General features: G+C 36.1%; 1 protein-coding gene across 10 annotated transcripts in view; it reads right to left on the reverse strand.

Annotated features, from left to right (window-relative positions):
- Window positions 1-18350, reverse strand: part of RALYL (RALY RNA binding protein like) — a 585337-nt gene that overhangs the window by 54040 nt on the left and 512947 nt on the right. For all 10 annotated transcript variants that reach the window (XM_032470310.1, XM_032470312.1, XM_032470309.1 and 7 more), the window contains 2 exons: window positions 15628-15675; window positions 6448-6611 (listed from right to left, as the gene is read on the reverse strand). In XM_032470310.1, the coding sequence (XP_032326201.1) occupies window positions 6448-6611; window positions 15628-15675 (212 nt within the window). The remainder of the gene's footprint in view (window positions 1-6447; window positions 6612-15627; window positions 15676-18350) is intronic.

Genomic DNA, 18350 nt, shown 5'->3' on the forward strand with positions numbered 1-18350 from the left:
GAACACCTTGGCTTCTCTTAGACCCTGAAGTGGAGGCCGGAATTTGTTCCCTTGTTTCATTAACTCAAGAATATTCTAGAACTAAGTAGCATTTCTAAAGGTGTAATTCATAGTCAACTATGAAATGTACAAAAGACAAAAAGTAAAATGCAGAAAGCAAATGTAATATTGGTGACACACATTCCACAAATATTTTAGAGTATTATATTGTGCAATGCAAAAATAACTTGAGGGACAAATTTGGAATGCACAATGCAGAGATCAGATGTCCATAAAAATGGCTATAAAATTAAGCAGAAGGCTTAGATGTCACAATAGGAAGAGAAACGACTGATTTGGCTTAGCAGCCAGACTTTGCCCTTACAGCCCAAAAGGGTCCAAACTTGTTTCATCAGAATAACATTACCTGAGTTGGACCTTGAAAGACAGGTAAAAGTATTAATAATGTTTATTTGTATATCAGACAGTGCATTGATAACACATTTCTTGAGATAAAAGAGCTTTCAGATGGAGGTAGATGAGCATGGGTTTGGAAGCATTAAGTAAGTGTTCAGTTAAACTAGAGAAGGGTGGTGGTGGTGGTGGGGGTACTGGAAGCGCAAGGACCAGATCAGACATATCTGGAGAACAACACTGAAGAGTCTGGTTTCTTACTTGGTAAATGATAGTAGTTTTGAGTTTTGAGTGAGGAATTGACGAAGCATTTGGTTTCAAATAATCCTGCATTTGGGCACATAATTAATGAGATTGAGGGAGAGCAGAGTCAAGAAAACTAGTTTTAAGAGACTATTAGAGTAGGCAAGGATTTAATGTCTATGTGTCGTCAAAAAAAAAAAAGCGCTAAGATGTGAAATAAGGTCTCTGCATTTCTGTATTTTAAAACAGCTTTATCAAGATATGATTCACATACAATACCATTCACCCACTTAAAGTGTACAATTCAGTGTGGTTTTTTTTTTTTTAGCATATTTACAGTATTGCTCAACCATCACCACAATCTAATTTTGGAATATTTCATCCTAAGGGAAATCCCATATTCATTAGCAGTCAGCCCCCATTCTCTTCTCTCCTCCTCCCCTCAGTTCTAAGCAACCACTAGTCTATTTTCCACCTCTATAAATTTGTCTGTTCTGGATATTTTATATGAATGGAATCATGCGATACATGGACTTTTGTGACTGACTGTCATCACTTAGCACGTATCAGTACTTAATTTCACTTTATTGATGAATACTATTGCAGGTTATGGAATATTCACATTTTAGTTATCATTTCATCAGTTGATGGACATTTAGGTTATTTGAACTTGTAACTAAAAGTAATGCTGCTTTGAACATCTCTATACAAGTGCTTGTGGGAATGTATGTTTTAATTTTTCTTGAGTACATACTCTGGAGTGGAGTCAGGGCAAAAAAATAAAAATACAGAGTGGTCAAGGATCTGCTGATTAGGACCAGATTGAGGAAAAGAGCAGAAGAGGAAGAAGCAGAAGTGAGAAATGTCAAGGTTTATCGACGGGGCTTAATGCTCACCAGCTTTTATAATCCCACAGTGGAATGATTAGATCTTTTCTGGAACTGCTAGTGGAGCACAAAGTAAAACATAAATTCTACAGTAGAACCGAGAAAACCATCTCCAGCGCTCACAAGCTATGTTGATATAAAGATTTTGTTGAACGTCTCATTTGCCTTCTTTTCCTTCGATATTTTAAAATCTGGTTCTATTCATGAGCCACATTAAAGCCTAGACAAAAACCCAGGCACAGATGCTCACAAGTGTTTTTATTTCTTATAAAGACATTGTGATTGTTTTGGTGGAGTTGCTGTGTGTCTTAAGCATTCGGTGGTGGTTTTAGCAGGGATTTATTATTCTCTTTATACAAAGTGCTCAGTGGCCTCCAGAGAGTGAAGCCATGTGTATCTGAGAAACTCAGTGCATTTACCAGGATGAGCTGAACAGGCCTGCACCTCATTCTCTTCAATTAATTACTTATCTAAAAAAATATGCAGGAATTTGGCCATTAAAATGAAAAGAGCTGAAGGAGAGGCCAAGACCTCCACATTCTGTTTAGGTTTTACATGCACATAACCCTGTGCTGTGGGATGAATTCTGTACCGCTCTTCAAATCTTATATATTAAAGTGCTGCCCGAAAACCTTCCAGAATAAAACTGGATTCTGACAGTTAAAGAGATAATCAAGTTCAAATGAGGTCACTTGATCCAGTAAGCCCTAACTCAATACGACTGGGGTCCTTTAAGAAGAGGAAATTTGGACACATACACACAGAAGGAAGATGGTGTGAAGACTCAGGGAGAAGATGGTCATCGACAAGCCGAGGAGAGAAGGGACACAGACCCCTCCCGAGAGGCCCTGGGAGGGAACCAACACGACCCACACCTTGACCTCTAACTTCCAGCTTCCAGAACTGTGAAGAAGCAGACACCTGTTCTTTGAGCCATCCGTTTGTGGTCCTTTGTTAGGACAGCCCTAGCAAATGAATACAACCCTCATATAAATTTCTTAAACTATCATTTTGATCCGGTAGCACTTTGCTGAGAATCTTTCCGCTCAGCCCTGGATGATTCAAACTCTTCAGTATTCTCCACAGGCTTTCACTGTCCTGTTATCTACCTTTATCTTTTGTTTTGCTTAATTTTCATACCCTCAGTTTCTTAACTGACGTTGCTGGCAATAGATCTTTGCTTCAGATAATAATAACATTATTGTTATTATTATTATTGCTATTCTGGTTTGTTATTAAGATTTTGTTGTTAAGACATTCATAGTGGGACTCTTGCTCTGAAAGCTTTACATGTGTTAACTCATTGAATCCTTGCAAAAACTTTATAGAGTGTATCCCATAGATGGGGTAAGATTATCATTCCCATTTGATAGATGAGGAAACTGAGGCACAACAAAGTATCTTGTCCCTAAATACGTAGCTAGTGATTGGCAGAGCCATTACACCCAGCAATTTCACATCGCAGACTCTTAACCACATCACTATCACCACTACTACCGTTTAACCTCACTGAAAGTGCATTATTTGACAAGACTTGCCCAAGAACTTGATATGCGTAAGTAACTTAATTCCCATGACAGACTATTGGATACATAGTACTATTATTTCCATTGCACAGATAGAAAGTGGAAGCAATAGGGGTTAAAGGATTTCTCAAGGCCACAGTGTTCCTATGCTGTGGAACACGAATTCCAGCCCAATCTGACATGAAAGCTTCTGCTCCTCCCCACCCAGGTACTGTCTCCTGGAAAGAATGGGTCTCTCTTGTTCTCCTTCCAAATCCTCCTATCCTTCTAAACTCAATTCAATATCCTCTATGAAGCTTTCCCTAACCCCTCTGGCCAACAGTAATTTCCTTCCTTAAGACCTAAAAGCAGAACACATATTTTGGCCAAGATAACGGGATGTTGGGGGCTGTTTAGTGATACTTTTCTGGATATTAACATTGTTTCTCTGATTGATGCTTTATTTCTATATTAAAATCTTGTGCTTTTTAGGGGAGGAAAAACCAACACAACAACACTTCCTTAGAGTTGGGGATAAGTTCTCAACAATGACTATTTATGTGTAATCGCACTGTCTTTAACTGTCTATCAGGTGCTTCCGAGATTTCACCTTTGTTCTGTCACCTACCCTGTCACTGCAGGTGCACTGATGGGACCCCAAAGGCATCAAGACTTACCAGGATTAGACATTAGGATTTAGATTAATTATTTAAAGAAATTGATTTTATATTTTTGTTTTTCAGAGGGCACTGATTTTTCCACTAAGAAACTCAGCTAAAGCTCATAGGTTTTCACATCTTCTCTTTTGTAAAGGCTTCTTAGCAACGTCCCATCTTCTGTATCTTATGATTCCACGATGTGGGAAAGAACAAGTTGATTATAGTTTTAGTTCAAGTTGATTTGAAAAGGGAAAGAAATACCTAATGATAATCCAATTTTTTAAAAGAACAATTCATTTTAAACACTTATCTGTATTCAACTTGGGCAAATTATAGTGTTACTATATTTTTTCTTTCTATGGTTTTTCTTCTCAGTGGAATTCAGTACTATTAAAAATTCTAAGGTAAGAAATGACAAACTGTTCAAGCTACAACATTAATTTCTTCCTCCTGAACTTGCCAAGTCATTAAATACTGGGAAACAACTATTAATAAAAGAGCAAAATATATACCTCAGTAAATGTTCATTCACTTAAGCCAACATTAACACAGTCTATTTCCCACTTCACTCAAATTTTTCATGTGTGATTTGAATTTGAAAATTATTGTTATTCCTGGACAGTAGGTTAATTATAAAAGTACTATTACATAATGAATATTGATATATACACATCAACATTTGAATATTAAGGTATTTTCTTCAAAATAACCTCTGGAAACTACTCTTCTTCTCTGCAACGCTGGGGTATTTGGCAATCAAGTGGCTGAGTTGTACAAAATGGCACTTGCCCAAGAGTGGCCACCAACCAGTGGTTTTAAATCAAGGTGGCACCATCTCCTTAAGGAAGATTTAGAAATGTGTACGTGTATGTACAGTTGTTACAAAAACTGAGGCATTTAAGGTTTGAGGGTCAGGGATGCTAAATGTTCTGCGAAAGCTTAGAATACTCTTACAGAATGTAGACCTACCAAAACATCAATAATGACATATAATTGATATAATAAATTGATATAAATAGTACAATAATTGATAAACATTGTTTCAAAAGTGACTACAGGGCAAACCTACAGATCCTTAAAATATTTCCATTTGAAATTAACTTAATGCTAACAAAGTCTTCTGTAAAGCCAGCAGGAAATTCAATGTTACATTTTTCACAGCAAGAACCAAATCCAAGAACTTTGTTTGCTTTTGATAATAGTCTGAGAGCAAGTAAGACTGTTTAAAGATTGCTGCAGAAAGTCATTTTCTTTTAGTCCTAAGACTCAGAAAGGGAATTCATATTTTTCTGTCCACAGAATAATTAGATAAATAGATAAGTAAGGACACAGGGAACTATAAATCTATGAATTTGTCATTTTAGTTATATAATTGGCTAAGTCAAATTCTGAGTGCACCAAACTTAGTTACCAGAAGCATCACTGCTTCAGGTAACTGTTTTTTTTTTCATGCTCTCATGTATTTCAACAGCGTTTTTAGTATTTCTGATGGTGCTAGGTACAACGTCATATTCTATAGTAGACTGCTTTTAGGGATGCAAATGAAGAAACATGGGTCTAGTGTTGACGCCACCATTACTAACCATGTGACCTTCTCTGTGCTTATTCGTCAATAAAGTTGGAATAACAGCATTTGCCTAACTTGTCTTAATAGACTGGGATGCAGAGTAACTACAAAATCCCTACAATGTCCTAACAGGCTGCCCTGGAATTCACCCTCCTACCTCTCTGACCTGATTTCCATTCATATTTCCCTTTCCTCGCTCTGCTGCTCTGGTTTTCTTGCTGTTCTTTGACTCTTAACAATGTAACATCTCTGCACTGTTCCCTCTGCCCAGATGCTCTGCCTCCTACGGCTTCACGTTCAATCTTGCGCTCCCTTAACTTCCATGGGGTCTCTGCTCAATGCCACCTTGTCAGAGAGGCAATCATATACCAGCCTATGAAATACTCTGCTCCCAGCCTTCTCTCTCGCTTTATTCTACTCTGTGTATGACACAGTGATGATCTACTTTATGGCATCTCAGATTTTACTTTGTTTGCTATTGTCTGTCTCTTTTCTGCGAGAATGTTATCTCAAGAAATGCAAGAAATTTTGGTATCCTTTCCTTGGGAATAATATTCTAATAACAAATTAGAGTTTTTTCTGAATCTTCCTACATAAAATTTAGCAATGTGCTTAGTTGGAAAGTTTGTATCTCTACTTTTTTGCTAATTAATGTGAAATTATATAAATATTATTTTATTTTTATGACATTACATATGTTTTCAGATGCATAACTCTCATTAGTTAGAATATTATGAAAAGTTACACTTTTAATATATCTACTATAATTATTTTAATTATCCCAATGCTCAAATATTCAAAACATGCACTAATTTTGTATCCTATTTCCGTGAAAAGATACTATACGCACTCTCTTTTGAAGCGAAATTCTTCCTTCACCAAAGGCAACACATTATATTTCAGTACTTTTAACGTCACAAGCTAGGTGGGCCAAGGTCAAGGTTTTTGCTCTGATAAGATAGTTTTAAAACGGGTCCGAGTTTTTGCCAGTCATGTTTGTGCCCGTGTCTCCCGGGGCAGTGTAGTGTGGGGGAAAGCAGAGGCCATTTCTTATCCATTTTGTATTTCTCTAATACCTTGTACATAGCAGGCACTCCATAATTATTGATTAACTCATTGAATATAGACACTCATGCGATGATAAGCACCCACACCCGTCTTTAAAGGGAAACGAAATAAAGAAGATTACTTACACTTCGAGCCCGATGAAGAAGACCCGCTGACTGTGGACCTCGATCCCCCTTTCATGGAAAAGACTCCTTTCCCCCTGCGAGTTGTTGTTACGGCCACTCGGGGGCGCTTCAGCGGAATTACTGCGCGGGGAGGCGGAGGCACACGCCCGTGGTAATCAAACAGCCTTCACAAAACACACATGCGACTGAGAGTTGGTTTATGCCCAAGTGTTCTGTGCAATGTGTGAAATGATTAAGTGAATGGCCTTGTAAAAAAAAGGTCAATAAATGCTTTTGTCATGGTTGCTGTTCTTACTCAGGAAGATTCCTTTTTCACTAAAGAAATAAGATGCTAGTGAAATCTATGCTTGCTGGACGTTGGGATCCGACCCTCCAACAGGGTTTCATATCTTTAAGATATGAAAGGACAGAGAGTTTTGCTCCAGTAGTACCATGCCATTTGTTGAAATTACGCTGACCTTCACTCCCAAGTACGTTTCTTTGCTTGATTGAACAGATTTACCCTTGTTAGAAATCTTCCTTTATACACATCAGACACTTCTTGGCACATTAATTTGAAACCAAGAAAAGATCGCGTAGAATCAGGAACAAAGCAAAGAAAACCACTGTGTGATCAGAAAACAGCTCAGAAGGAAAAAATAATTAGATGTAGGACTCACTTAAAGAGAACAGCTATGAGGGACAAGCTCTGTCTCTGAGAGCTCTGAGTAATGAAAGCTCTTCTGACTGCAGAGAAAAAAACGAGGCTGAGTTTGAATGAAAGGGCACCAGCATGAGTGGAAAACTTTGCTGACTAAAGTACTAGTTGGGAAATATTTATCAGGATAACTTTTTATTATTCTGACCATTTGATAGACGTGCAAATTGAGACTGGAGGTATCTGTCATTAGCTGTTAAAAATTCCTCTAACAAAAAACAATTCCAATGAAACCCTTTGAAAGCTTCTGTGAAAAATGATGTTCACCACAATCAACACATTTCCGTTAAACAATGAAAGGAATAAAAGTGTAAGACTATTTACTCATTTATATAAATATATAATTAATAGATTCAAAGTTTCATATTATACCACGCACACACACGACACATTTTTGTATGACTTAGCACATGCAAGCAGCATAAAAGGGTCAGAGAAAAATATGATATATATACTCATTTATTTTTAAAGCTATTCGTCAGTGAACCAGAGATCTATTCTCGTTATAACCCACTGTAAAGAAAATAGCATCAGTGACTTAGATTGATGATTGTTACATATTTTACTGTGCCATGATTATATGGGTTATATTTTCATAACTGCTTTAAAACAGTCAATAAAAATAATCTAATATGGAAGCTAGAAATGAGAAAATTAGAACAGAGAGAAAATATTTGAAGCCTTCTATAATAGGTTATGTCCTAAAATTCCATCTCATTTACACATACAGGTGAAAATGTGATAATCCTTTTTTGGGGGGAAAACAATATATGAAATATAATTACAATTAAGAGACACTGGCTTCCAAATATTCACTCAGAAACATTTAAAACTATGACACTATGGGGGGAAAAGTTGCGTAGAGACCACACTTGAAGCAGAGCTTGGTCTAGGAATGTCTTCTCCATTAGAGAGGTAAAGTGTCCAAAAACGATTTGGAAACATGCTGAGGAAATACTAAGAGGTGTCTGGAAAGGAAAAGAAATGAGACGAGACAGAGTTCAAGAGAGGTGCCTTCCTCTGTGAATAACAAAGTCCATTAGAGCCGAGGAACTGCCGGTGAAGAACAGGTCGTGGATGTCAACACATTATAGTTTACTCCAAACGGCGTAGGGAGGGTGAGGCTGCAAGGGGTCACGAAGCCCATCCTTACCACCAGGGCCTCGAAGATCAGAAGGGTCAACTAAGCCTGCCCCTCATCTCAATCACAAAACAAGGTCCGCATTACTTATTTATAAGTTGAATTCACAGAGCACCTTAAGTCAGTGAACCACAATATGAAGGCACATTTCATGAGCTACATACAACACCCAAAGCTATCGAGGGAAAAGAAATAGGGCAACTGACTGAGCTTTTCCAGGGAAGAAGTTGCTCCTTGAGATGAAAGGCAGGCTTATTTGGAGGAACCGTCTCCGCAGGACTTGAAAATAGCAATTTAGCAGGTTCATTAAATAAGGTAATCTATACTTTGGGTTATGAAAAAATATGCAATGTAAGAATGCTGCACTGGAAATTCAGGCCAAGGAAAGCTACCGTAATTCACTGCTACTTCAATTAACAATGCAATTCGATAGTATTTTATAGGGAATTGAAATGTTTATCAATATTTTTATTGCTTCCCCCAGCCAAAGATTACAAACTTCCAGTGTTGGTCAGGCCAGATACCATGTTGAGAAAACGAGAGCTTTTAGAATGGGATACATATTTTAGGAACAAACTCAGTATGTATTGTGTCCTTTGTTATAAATCCCTGTAGGGAGTGGCCCTTGTTCGCTGAATATTTTGATGTGATGCTTCAAAGAAAGATGACTCCTTTCTCACCTGGAATCAGGTAAGGTTTTGCCAATTCTTTCTGCCCTCCTGCTGGGAAGATATTCAGCATCAGAACTTAACTTTTAAAAAGTGATATGTAATCCACAAACAAAGCTAAAATGGGCACTTCACATGAGAAAAGAATTTTTAATTTTAATAGAGTTGGGGTGTTTGTTAATTTTCATCGGGCAAAGTTGAGCTTACCAGAAATACAGTGAAGACTGGGTATTGCCCTAAAGCATAAAAATACAACATGATGAGGATGGGAATTTGGGGGGCAGTTTTTTGGGAATTGCAAGATGAGATGTAGGGGTTCCTTTAAATGCAGAGGGAAGTAGGTGAAAGGCAGTCTGTGATGGAGACACAAGCGTTGGCTTTCTCATCAGAACCCCATCTATAGCAACTCAGAGAAAATGGTCCAACAAAGATTGCCACTCGACAGAATTAAATGGAATCCAAATCTTGAAGGTCAGTTAAAAGCTTAAAGTGTCTCCCTTCCTCTTGTTTTTTTTTTTTTTTTGTTCTTTCCACTCTCAGAATTATATTTACTTTCCTTCTCTTTGATGATTCTTCATTTCCCCTAATACTGTTAGTCAGAATACTGTGTTCCTGTAATATTTACTTGTCAAATAGATAATGATTTATAATGAAGCCAGACACCTAATTCTCTCTTCCCCAAGGTCTATTTTAAAATAAACATTCTAAAAGACCTACTCTCAAGCAGTAAATAAAATAGATGTAGTCAGATTTTAATAAAAGCAACCCATTGAGGAAATTTGAGGGTTTCTACTTTTCATGTGCCCATTTCTTGTTTGGAATTCTGTTTGCTTTATAATTAAATGTCTGAGACATGTAATTTCATTACCAAGCAAAAGCTAAAAAGTGGTAAACAATTTAATATTAATTTACTTGCTAAAAAACCAGACACATCTTGTCTCTAGGAAGAATAAAGATATTTAGCTTTTAAAACTATTTTAAATATAGCTGCTTTTTGGATACAGGCAATTTAATGGCATATTGACATATAAAATGAATATAATTTTGAATTCTTGTTTTTACTCAAAGCTTGTTATTATTAAACTTTAACAATAATAAAGCAACATTTAAAGAAATACATGAAAAAACACAACTCCCAAACTCTCACCCTAAAACAATTACTGTCATTCTCTAATCCTTTCTTCCTACAAGCATGCATATTTTTCACATAATTGAATTCATAATATATGTACAGTCATGTATCCTAGCTAATTCTCTTTGATTTACATTAAAAACATTTCTGAAGTTTGCTAAATGGCCTTCCTGACGTTTATTTTAATTGCTCTGGTGCATTTTCTCCAGTAGAAACACCACAGTCTAATAAATCATTACCTTATTGTTGGGTTTTGATTCTGAAGCCTATGTTTCACTGTCAACTAATGTGATTTTAAAATTCATGAAAAAAAATTCGGAAAATGTAATATTTGCATGTAATTTTGTCAGTGAACACTAAATTTTCCTTTATATAAACAGCAATTTAAGAATTGGTAATTGCTTGTTTTCTTCTAAATTTCCCTCATAAAAAGAATTCTTCATTTTCCTTACTTATGAACCCAAACTTACAGTCTCTATGTGGTTAAATGGTAACAAAATATGTGGTCTGGACTTGGGGCTAAACAAGTGGCCTGCTCAGAGCCCAGATCTGACAACCAACTCAAGACCATGTTCTCATTCGGGCGTTTTAACAGATAAATAAGAATCCATGTGTCTCATTCAACCTTGCACCCTTCTCCTCAATATGCTTGACTTCACATAAACGTGGTCTATAAAACCCCACAGAGGTACCTATTCATTTTTAAGAAAGGATATATTTGAAATCCACATGAATGATTCTTAAAGCCTCCTAGTATGTCTGTTTTCTATACTGTCTGAACTACTTAAAATTCATAAAATCTGTTTATAATTTCCACCTTGACTTCAAATAAGCTTTTGGTTACAACCGAATCAGAAGGTAATTTTTAAAGGCACACTTCAGTTGAGACAAGCAAATGAATAATTCTTATTTCTGTTTTTTGTCATTAAACTTTCCCAAGAGTTTCAGTGAAGCAGCCCCTGTCCTGGATCCTGTACAAATGCTTCTTGCACACGCTTTCGAAGGCAAGCTGATTGAAATCCTCAGTGATCTTTTTGGCAACATTTTCCCCTTAATCTAATCTTTATGTTTTGCACAACTTTGCTATCTGCTCTATCTTGTATCCAGCTTCGGGTAATTAAAAACTAAATGCATTCAAATAGCAATTGGGAGATTATACATCCATCAAATAATTCTCCAATTAATTCTTGTAATTCTGTAACGTGTATATTGTTAAGCCATTTTGTCCATGAAGGAAACTTGCGAAAAAGAGAGGCGATGCCTTGCCCAAGTTTTAACCAGCCAACACACGCACACCGTGGCCTGAAACTCATCTCCTGACTCCAAACCACACCCTCTGTCAACAATGCCATGCTATGGTTTCCAAGTGTTTAAAGTAGAATCCTGTTCTACCAGATGGTATTTTAAATCTGCATAATGAAACCAACGTTGCTTCTTGCTAATATGTTTTTCCAATATTCATGAATAATCGACTGTGCTCTCCAATCAATGACCTGAAACAAGTGCAACTTGACTTGGAGTTTTTTTTTCACTAACTGTGACTCTGCTAGCTTCTTTTATGTTAATTAAGAAGCTTCTTTTATGTTAATTTATGCAAGGTCAAAATGGATTCAGAACTGAGCGATGCTCATTTGAATCTCATATATATATATATGCTTTATATATATAAGCACTTTATATATGCTTTATATGTATAAGTATATTATGTAAATATATAAATGTAAAAAATATATAATATATATAAAACATATAAGCACTTTATATATACACTTTATGTATATATGTATGCTTTACATATATAAGCATCTCTGGCACTTCTTTTTCTCTGTGAGTAGAAGTTTACTCATCACAGGAGGTTATAGAAGGCTTAGGGCTTTTCCTAACACTACTGAAAAAAGGCTGGATTAAAACCATTAATATCTCGGATATTGGAAACTTTCCCTGAAGGTATTCAATATAATTTCAGATACACTTCTCTTTTTGCTTTACTGGGAAGAGTATAAATATTTATGCTCCTTTTTAATAACATGTAATGTTCTTCATTAAGAGTTCATACTTGACCTTTTAAAAGAAAATGCCATGGAATGCTGTAAATTATTGGGCAATGTTTCATGTAATTTAAAAAGATAAAAGTTTATAATAACCACTTAAGTCTATTATTTAGTGATACTCTTCATGATCCCTGAAACCACGGATTGACACTAAATGAGTTTTTGGAAAAGTTACTGCTGGATGAATGCCTCAAAACACTCACATTAAGATGGAACTCTGTGTAGAGAAGTTTTCTAAGCTAAAACAATTTAAGGGTTGAAAATCTCTAATTACATTAGGACCTCAAACCTGTTGAAAGGGACTAACCATGGGAGGTGAATGAGTGTCTGCTATTAAGATATTATCTCTTAGCTTCAGACTCACTTTTAGTCATGTCTGGGGTTGGGACTCTGCAAACTATATTCCTGGGGGGGCCAGCTGGCTCCTTGCTCGGCTCAGCCAATCAAGGACCTGAGAAGGAGACTGCAGGGCTGGAACAGGAAGAGAGGACCTGGTCCTTCCTGTTTCGCTTCCTGTTTTTGTTTTGGCTTCCTGTTCCTGTCAGCCTTGTTTACTTCACCCTGGCATCAGCAATTCATTCCAATAGGAGCAGCTGAATCTGGTTTGAGTAATTTTGCAGTATTTGCAGAACAATCTCTTCACACTCCCCCAGAGAGCCCGGGACCAGCCAGCCGTTACTGTCTCTGTCCAGGTCTGGGCTTCCAGCCCCATGGTTTCCCTCTCTGGGACCAGATACAGCTGCGGCAGCTAAGCAGTTACCAGAATTTGGGTCTCCTACCATCTACCACACTCCATTTTAGGTAGAAATTCTTTAAATGAGGAAGGAAGTCACATGACAGAAAATACTTAGGAAATTATAATGCAAAAATAGTTTCATATTGACAGACTAAAAGATAATGTATATTAATTGAAAACTTTACTCATAGCAGTGAAGACAGTGTTCTGCATCCTGGAAAAAAAGCATATCAGGAAATGTTTTTAAAATTTCAAAAACTAAAATTTTCAAATGTTTTAAAGACTGTCTAAATGTCATGTTTTGTTCATAGTAAATGGGGTTATTTTAATGCTATGAGATCTTCACATCATTGTTAGGAAAATTTATTATAAGCTATTTAATATTTAAAATAAAATATAACATGGAAATTATAAAAATTATTTGAGCAAATTATCCTTAACAATTCAGATTTGGTCATAAAGGGATGGCTAGAGAAATCACTTGCTTAACCCAGTAGTTTGCACATAGTGGTAATAAAGGTATGGTTGTGGATCTAGTTTCCGTGTAGATAAGGCTGTTTCCTTTTATGTAACATCATCGACTGGTGTTGCCCCCCTTCTGTTTTGCATATCCACACAGTAGGTTACTGAATATGAATGGATACCTAGTTTATGATGGTAGTTCCATCACTAATTAACTATGTGACTTTAAAAAAAAAAAGTCTCTAAATCTAAGGAGATGAATTAATAACGTGAAGTGAGTGTCCTCTGTGTCTGAGACAATGTTAATGCCCGAGGATGCAACAATAAGCAAAACTGAGCATCTTTCCTGCCCTCGTGGAGAAGGGAAGGCAGACATAAACCAAATACCGTCGTTGTAGAAAGAAATATAGCAATAAAAATTAGGAGCAGTGCTGTGAAGGAACAGTACCGGGTGCTGAGAGGGGACCAGAGGAACCTCATTTAGTCTGAGAGAGGTGTTCACGCTGAGATCTGAAGGGTGAAATAAGGTAACTAGATGATGGAGGGAGGTAGGGGGAGAAGGAGCAATACAGAGGAAGGTCCTGGGGCAAGAAGGAATACGCTGTTTTTGTGGAGCTGAAAAAGGATCTGTGTGGCTGGAGCAAAGAGAAACAGACCTTTACAAGGGATTATGAAGCTTCTTCCCTATTTAAAATGTCTATTCTGTTTTTCTAAGCTTGCATTTTTATGCTTTGGGATTTTTTTGTTTGAATAGAACTTACACTTAAAGGCTTAAAAGATATTTACCTCATTTTTTTTGGTGTGGTCCAATGATCTATGTGCAGTCAGTCTTTGCTTTGCATATCTCTACTATGATGAATTTCAATTACTAATGCTTATTTAAATAACACCAGTCCCCAACAGCACAAATCAAATTTCAGCTACCACATACATTAACTGTGAGTAATTTTATGAAGTCCTAGCTTTGCTGCTAGGTTTTCAGTCCACGAATCACTAAGTAAACAACAGATGCGCAGGAGGAGCAGAGACCAATCACATCACCCCTTTCAAAGTCTGTCAGTGATTTGTCACTGCATCTGTTAGTTCACACACAAATAGCAAATGTGTAGTTGTGCTGTCTCCTTGTCTTGCAGTGATAAATCCATGCGGCATTTTATAAGAATGGGTAGTCAAAAGAGGGAAGGGGTGCAGGAAAGAATCGAAGAGTGACACTGGAAAGAAAATTAAAATTACATGTAAATTGAATTATAGGAGAAATAGCTGACTGCAGGGATACAGACATCCTTCCAATCCAGAGGCTCTGGAGATGGAACCAGAGGAACGTCATAAAATGAAACATATTGACATAAACAAAGAAATTGTTTGTGATGCGCTGAAAAGAGATGAAGATGTCCCAGAGGAAGTGACACTGGCCAAAAAAACACACACACATTGAAGAAATCTCAAGTAGTTTACAACATTGGTAAAATGTCAAAGCTGATCCAATTTTAGGAGTATGACAATCCACCAAGGATAAAAGAGATGCTTGCTCCCTATCATAAAATGAGAAGTACTACTCAAAGTAACTTTTGATAAGTCTTTTTTACAAAGAAATAAAGCACACTAATTATTGGTATTTTTATATTACTGTACAAAAATTCTAAATTACAGTGTACTAAATAACCATTAGTTTCACTGTATTTTCCTGTATGTGTGCATAGGGAATTTACATATATGTATACATGTGTAAATATATGTATTTATAACATAAGAGTTCTTAAGTTTTTAATGTTTTGACAAAAAATTTTAAAGATCAGGGAAAATCCTATTTCCCCCCACTGCTTATTCATATCGCTTTGCATGGTTTCCGTTTTCGGTCCCACATTACTGAGCAAAGCAAGTACTGTTCATAATTTTTACTGAATCTAGGTGTCATATGAAAGCAGACATGTTTTAGAAGGTTGGAGTCGTTTTCTAAAAATCTCTCAGTCTTGAAGAATTCTAAGTCAACAACAGACCTGGAAAATCATATTGGTTAATTAAATCTTTAGAATGTCATACAAATATTAGAAACCAAATTTTTGGCTTTAAGTACCTCCAAAGTCTGAAAAATCCAAGATCTGATATACTTCAGTAGGTACAATGAAAATAGGAAAATCTGTCCATCTTACATTTTATTTAGCCTTAGGTATTTCTTTTTTACTATAGAATATTATTTAAAATGTATTAATCAAGAATATTTGTGAATGAAATGTGCAAAACAGTTACAAGGTAATATAAATCTAAAGGAAACAAGGATGAAAAATTTACATACCGATTGTAGAAGTCATCTCTGTAGTAATCATAGTCAAAGACGTAACCACTAGGGAGGGAAATAAACAATTAGTCATTGACATTTGTTTTAATCACATTAACTTTGGTATCCATTTCTACTGTAATAGCAACACATTTATGTTACTTTTAAATATTTATTTTTCCATGTAACTCTGCCTCCGAAGGGTTTACAAGATAATGTCCAATTGAACATGGCATGTCAAACTCTTCTTATATGTTTGACAGTGTAGAGACTGATGATGGTTTCAGTCATCTGGAATGGAAGATGAGAGCAGATAGCAAAATAAATTTCTGTAATACTTGTAAGACTTATTTTTTCCCAGGTAAGACATAACATAGTTATACCTTCTTCCTAAGGTATGTGTAATAAGGCTAACTAAAAAATAAGCAAGTAGTATAGAAATAATATAAATAAAAATGTTTAATGACCCATTCCGTAAGATTTAAGCAATTAACAGTGTTCTAAAAAATACTGTGAATTGTGGAACATTTTCAACAGATTAGATATTTAAGTCTTAGCAATTTGGCACCACCTTTCACCTGTCATTGTCAAAAATAAATGTCTAAATATTTTACTAAATTCTCCAGCAATGATGATTTGGCAGCCTGATCTTTGTCATATGGAAGGAAAGCTCAGGATTCAATCAGACCAATAGGAAACTCTCTTCCCACGAGGTTGGCTTAGAGCAGCAGCTGACACGATTATCACATAGTATTTTGCACACACGCTTACAGTGCCCTTCACATAATGAATTGATGCACTTAATGAAATTGAACAGCTGTTCACTGTACAAAAGGGCAGAGATGCTATCAAATTCTTTCTCAAGAGCTTCAAACCAAAACCCAGGGACTGAAGAAAATTAGCACTGAGTGCTCTGATTTATTGGCCAGGCCCCTCATCTGTGATTTGATGGTCTTACACAGGAGCTCGGAGTTCGTAGCCTGCCATGGGCCTATGAGATTCATGCGGATGATCAAGGGTGTGTGATTAAGGAACACATTTAAAAAATAACTTCTCCAGAGAGCATCACTTTTTAAAAGGCTTTCAAGATTTTTAGTATCCAGTGGGGCCATCACATAGACTTCCCTAAAATACCACCCACATGACATGAAAATTTAGCCAATATCTGAGAGAAATGCCTCGTCAAGTGCTTCATCTTTCATATGCTTTACATGAAAGCTAAAAGGAAGCTACCGCCGAGAGTTGCCCACCGTTGAGTCAAACCACAGGCACTGTTGCGTTGTTTTGAAGTTGAACGTGGCCTGCAGGTTCTAAATGGTGAGTTTGAATGTAAGCTAGTAATAAGTTCATAAAAGAAATAATAAAATTTCTAAAAACATAAAACATTTGGGAGTTGGTGTTTCATTTTAATACATACCTTAGCTAGCATGCCAAAATGTAGCTACTCAATGTATTTTTTTCCTGCTAAGCTCTCAAAGCATAAGTGACATCTGCTTTTTGTTAACATTTGGCCCCTATTGATAATGCTGTGAGAACTGATTTGTTCTGCAGAGTTAAGTAGGAAATCTTTTGAATCAAAAAGCATTCTGTACTTTGAAAATGTCATTAAAGGTGCTGAAAAGTTCACATTTTGAGGTTGATGAAATAAAGATCAGTCATTCTTGGCTGGATGAACAGAATTTAATTGGGAAGTGAGGCTTTAAAACTTTTGCCAACATTTTCATAATGCAAATCTGGAATTCACAATGCCTCTAAAAGCAATAAATAATTTTTTATGTACATAATTATTTTCCTGAATAATTAAAGCTCTTATTTAGGTGTCCATGATTCAAATGAATATGAAATTCAGAAGAGAGCATGAAATGTTAATATGCATGAAATCGGCAGCTCTTTAAGCAAAAGCCCCACGTTGGACTCCATTCCAAAATGACTACCAATACGCTGTGTGTCTTTGTGGCGATTACATCACGTCTCTGTGTTTCAGTTTTCCAGTATTAAAAGAGTTATAATATCTGTTTTCTCTGTATGAGGATCTGTAATGATTCAATGAACAACAGAAAATAAAGGCTCATCAATACCTTGAATCCTCTAAGAAGAGTGCTGACTGCCAGGAAATTACTTAGATGATCAAATATGATTCAACTTGAAGTATACTTAAGAAGTTAAAAAAGAGAGAAAGAACTTATTCTTTTCAAAGAAGCTTAACTAGTTTTCATTCCTTTGAAGTGGATTGATTTTGGATGGATGAAAGCAAAACGCTTTATTTATTTTGCTTACTTATTTCTAGGGAGCAATTGTTTTCGGGACAGATTTTTAAAAGTATGAGGCTAAGATCTCATTTCAAATTGAATCAATAGCACTCTCTTCATGCAGTGTTTCTACATATGACATCTAAGTTATCTGAGCCACCGTTTCTATTATATTCATACACATTTTCGATAAGTATATCTTTCATCAGTCAGATTATATATATGCCTACCCTTCCCAATGTGTTCCTCAAGAATAGTGCTGGTTTTTCTTTAAAACAATAAGGAAACAGTGGCAGTTGTGTAAGTTAATATACCTGTCAAAGCCTGATTCTTTTAGATTTGATTCCATAATATCACTTAAGATTAGTTCTTCTCATGCGTAGGGTTTTATGTATGCTAAGTTCAGTTATTTATTTTCTCATATACAGGTTTGTGATATCCACCAATTAGTTTGGCTAAGTTAGAATTGTGTGCTAGGAAGTGATCCTCAAT

The sequence above is a fragment of the Camelus ferus genome, chromosome 29, assembly GCF_009834535.1.
Source record: "Camelus ferus isolate YT-003-E chromosome 29, BCGSAC_Cfer_1.0, whole genome shotgun sequence".
NCBI lineage: Eukaryota > Metazoa > Chordata > Mammalia > Artiodactyla > Camelidae > Camelus > Camelus ferus.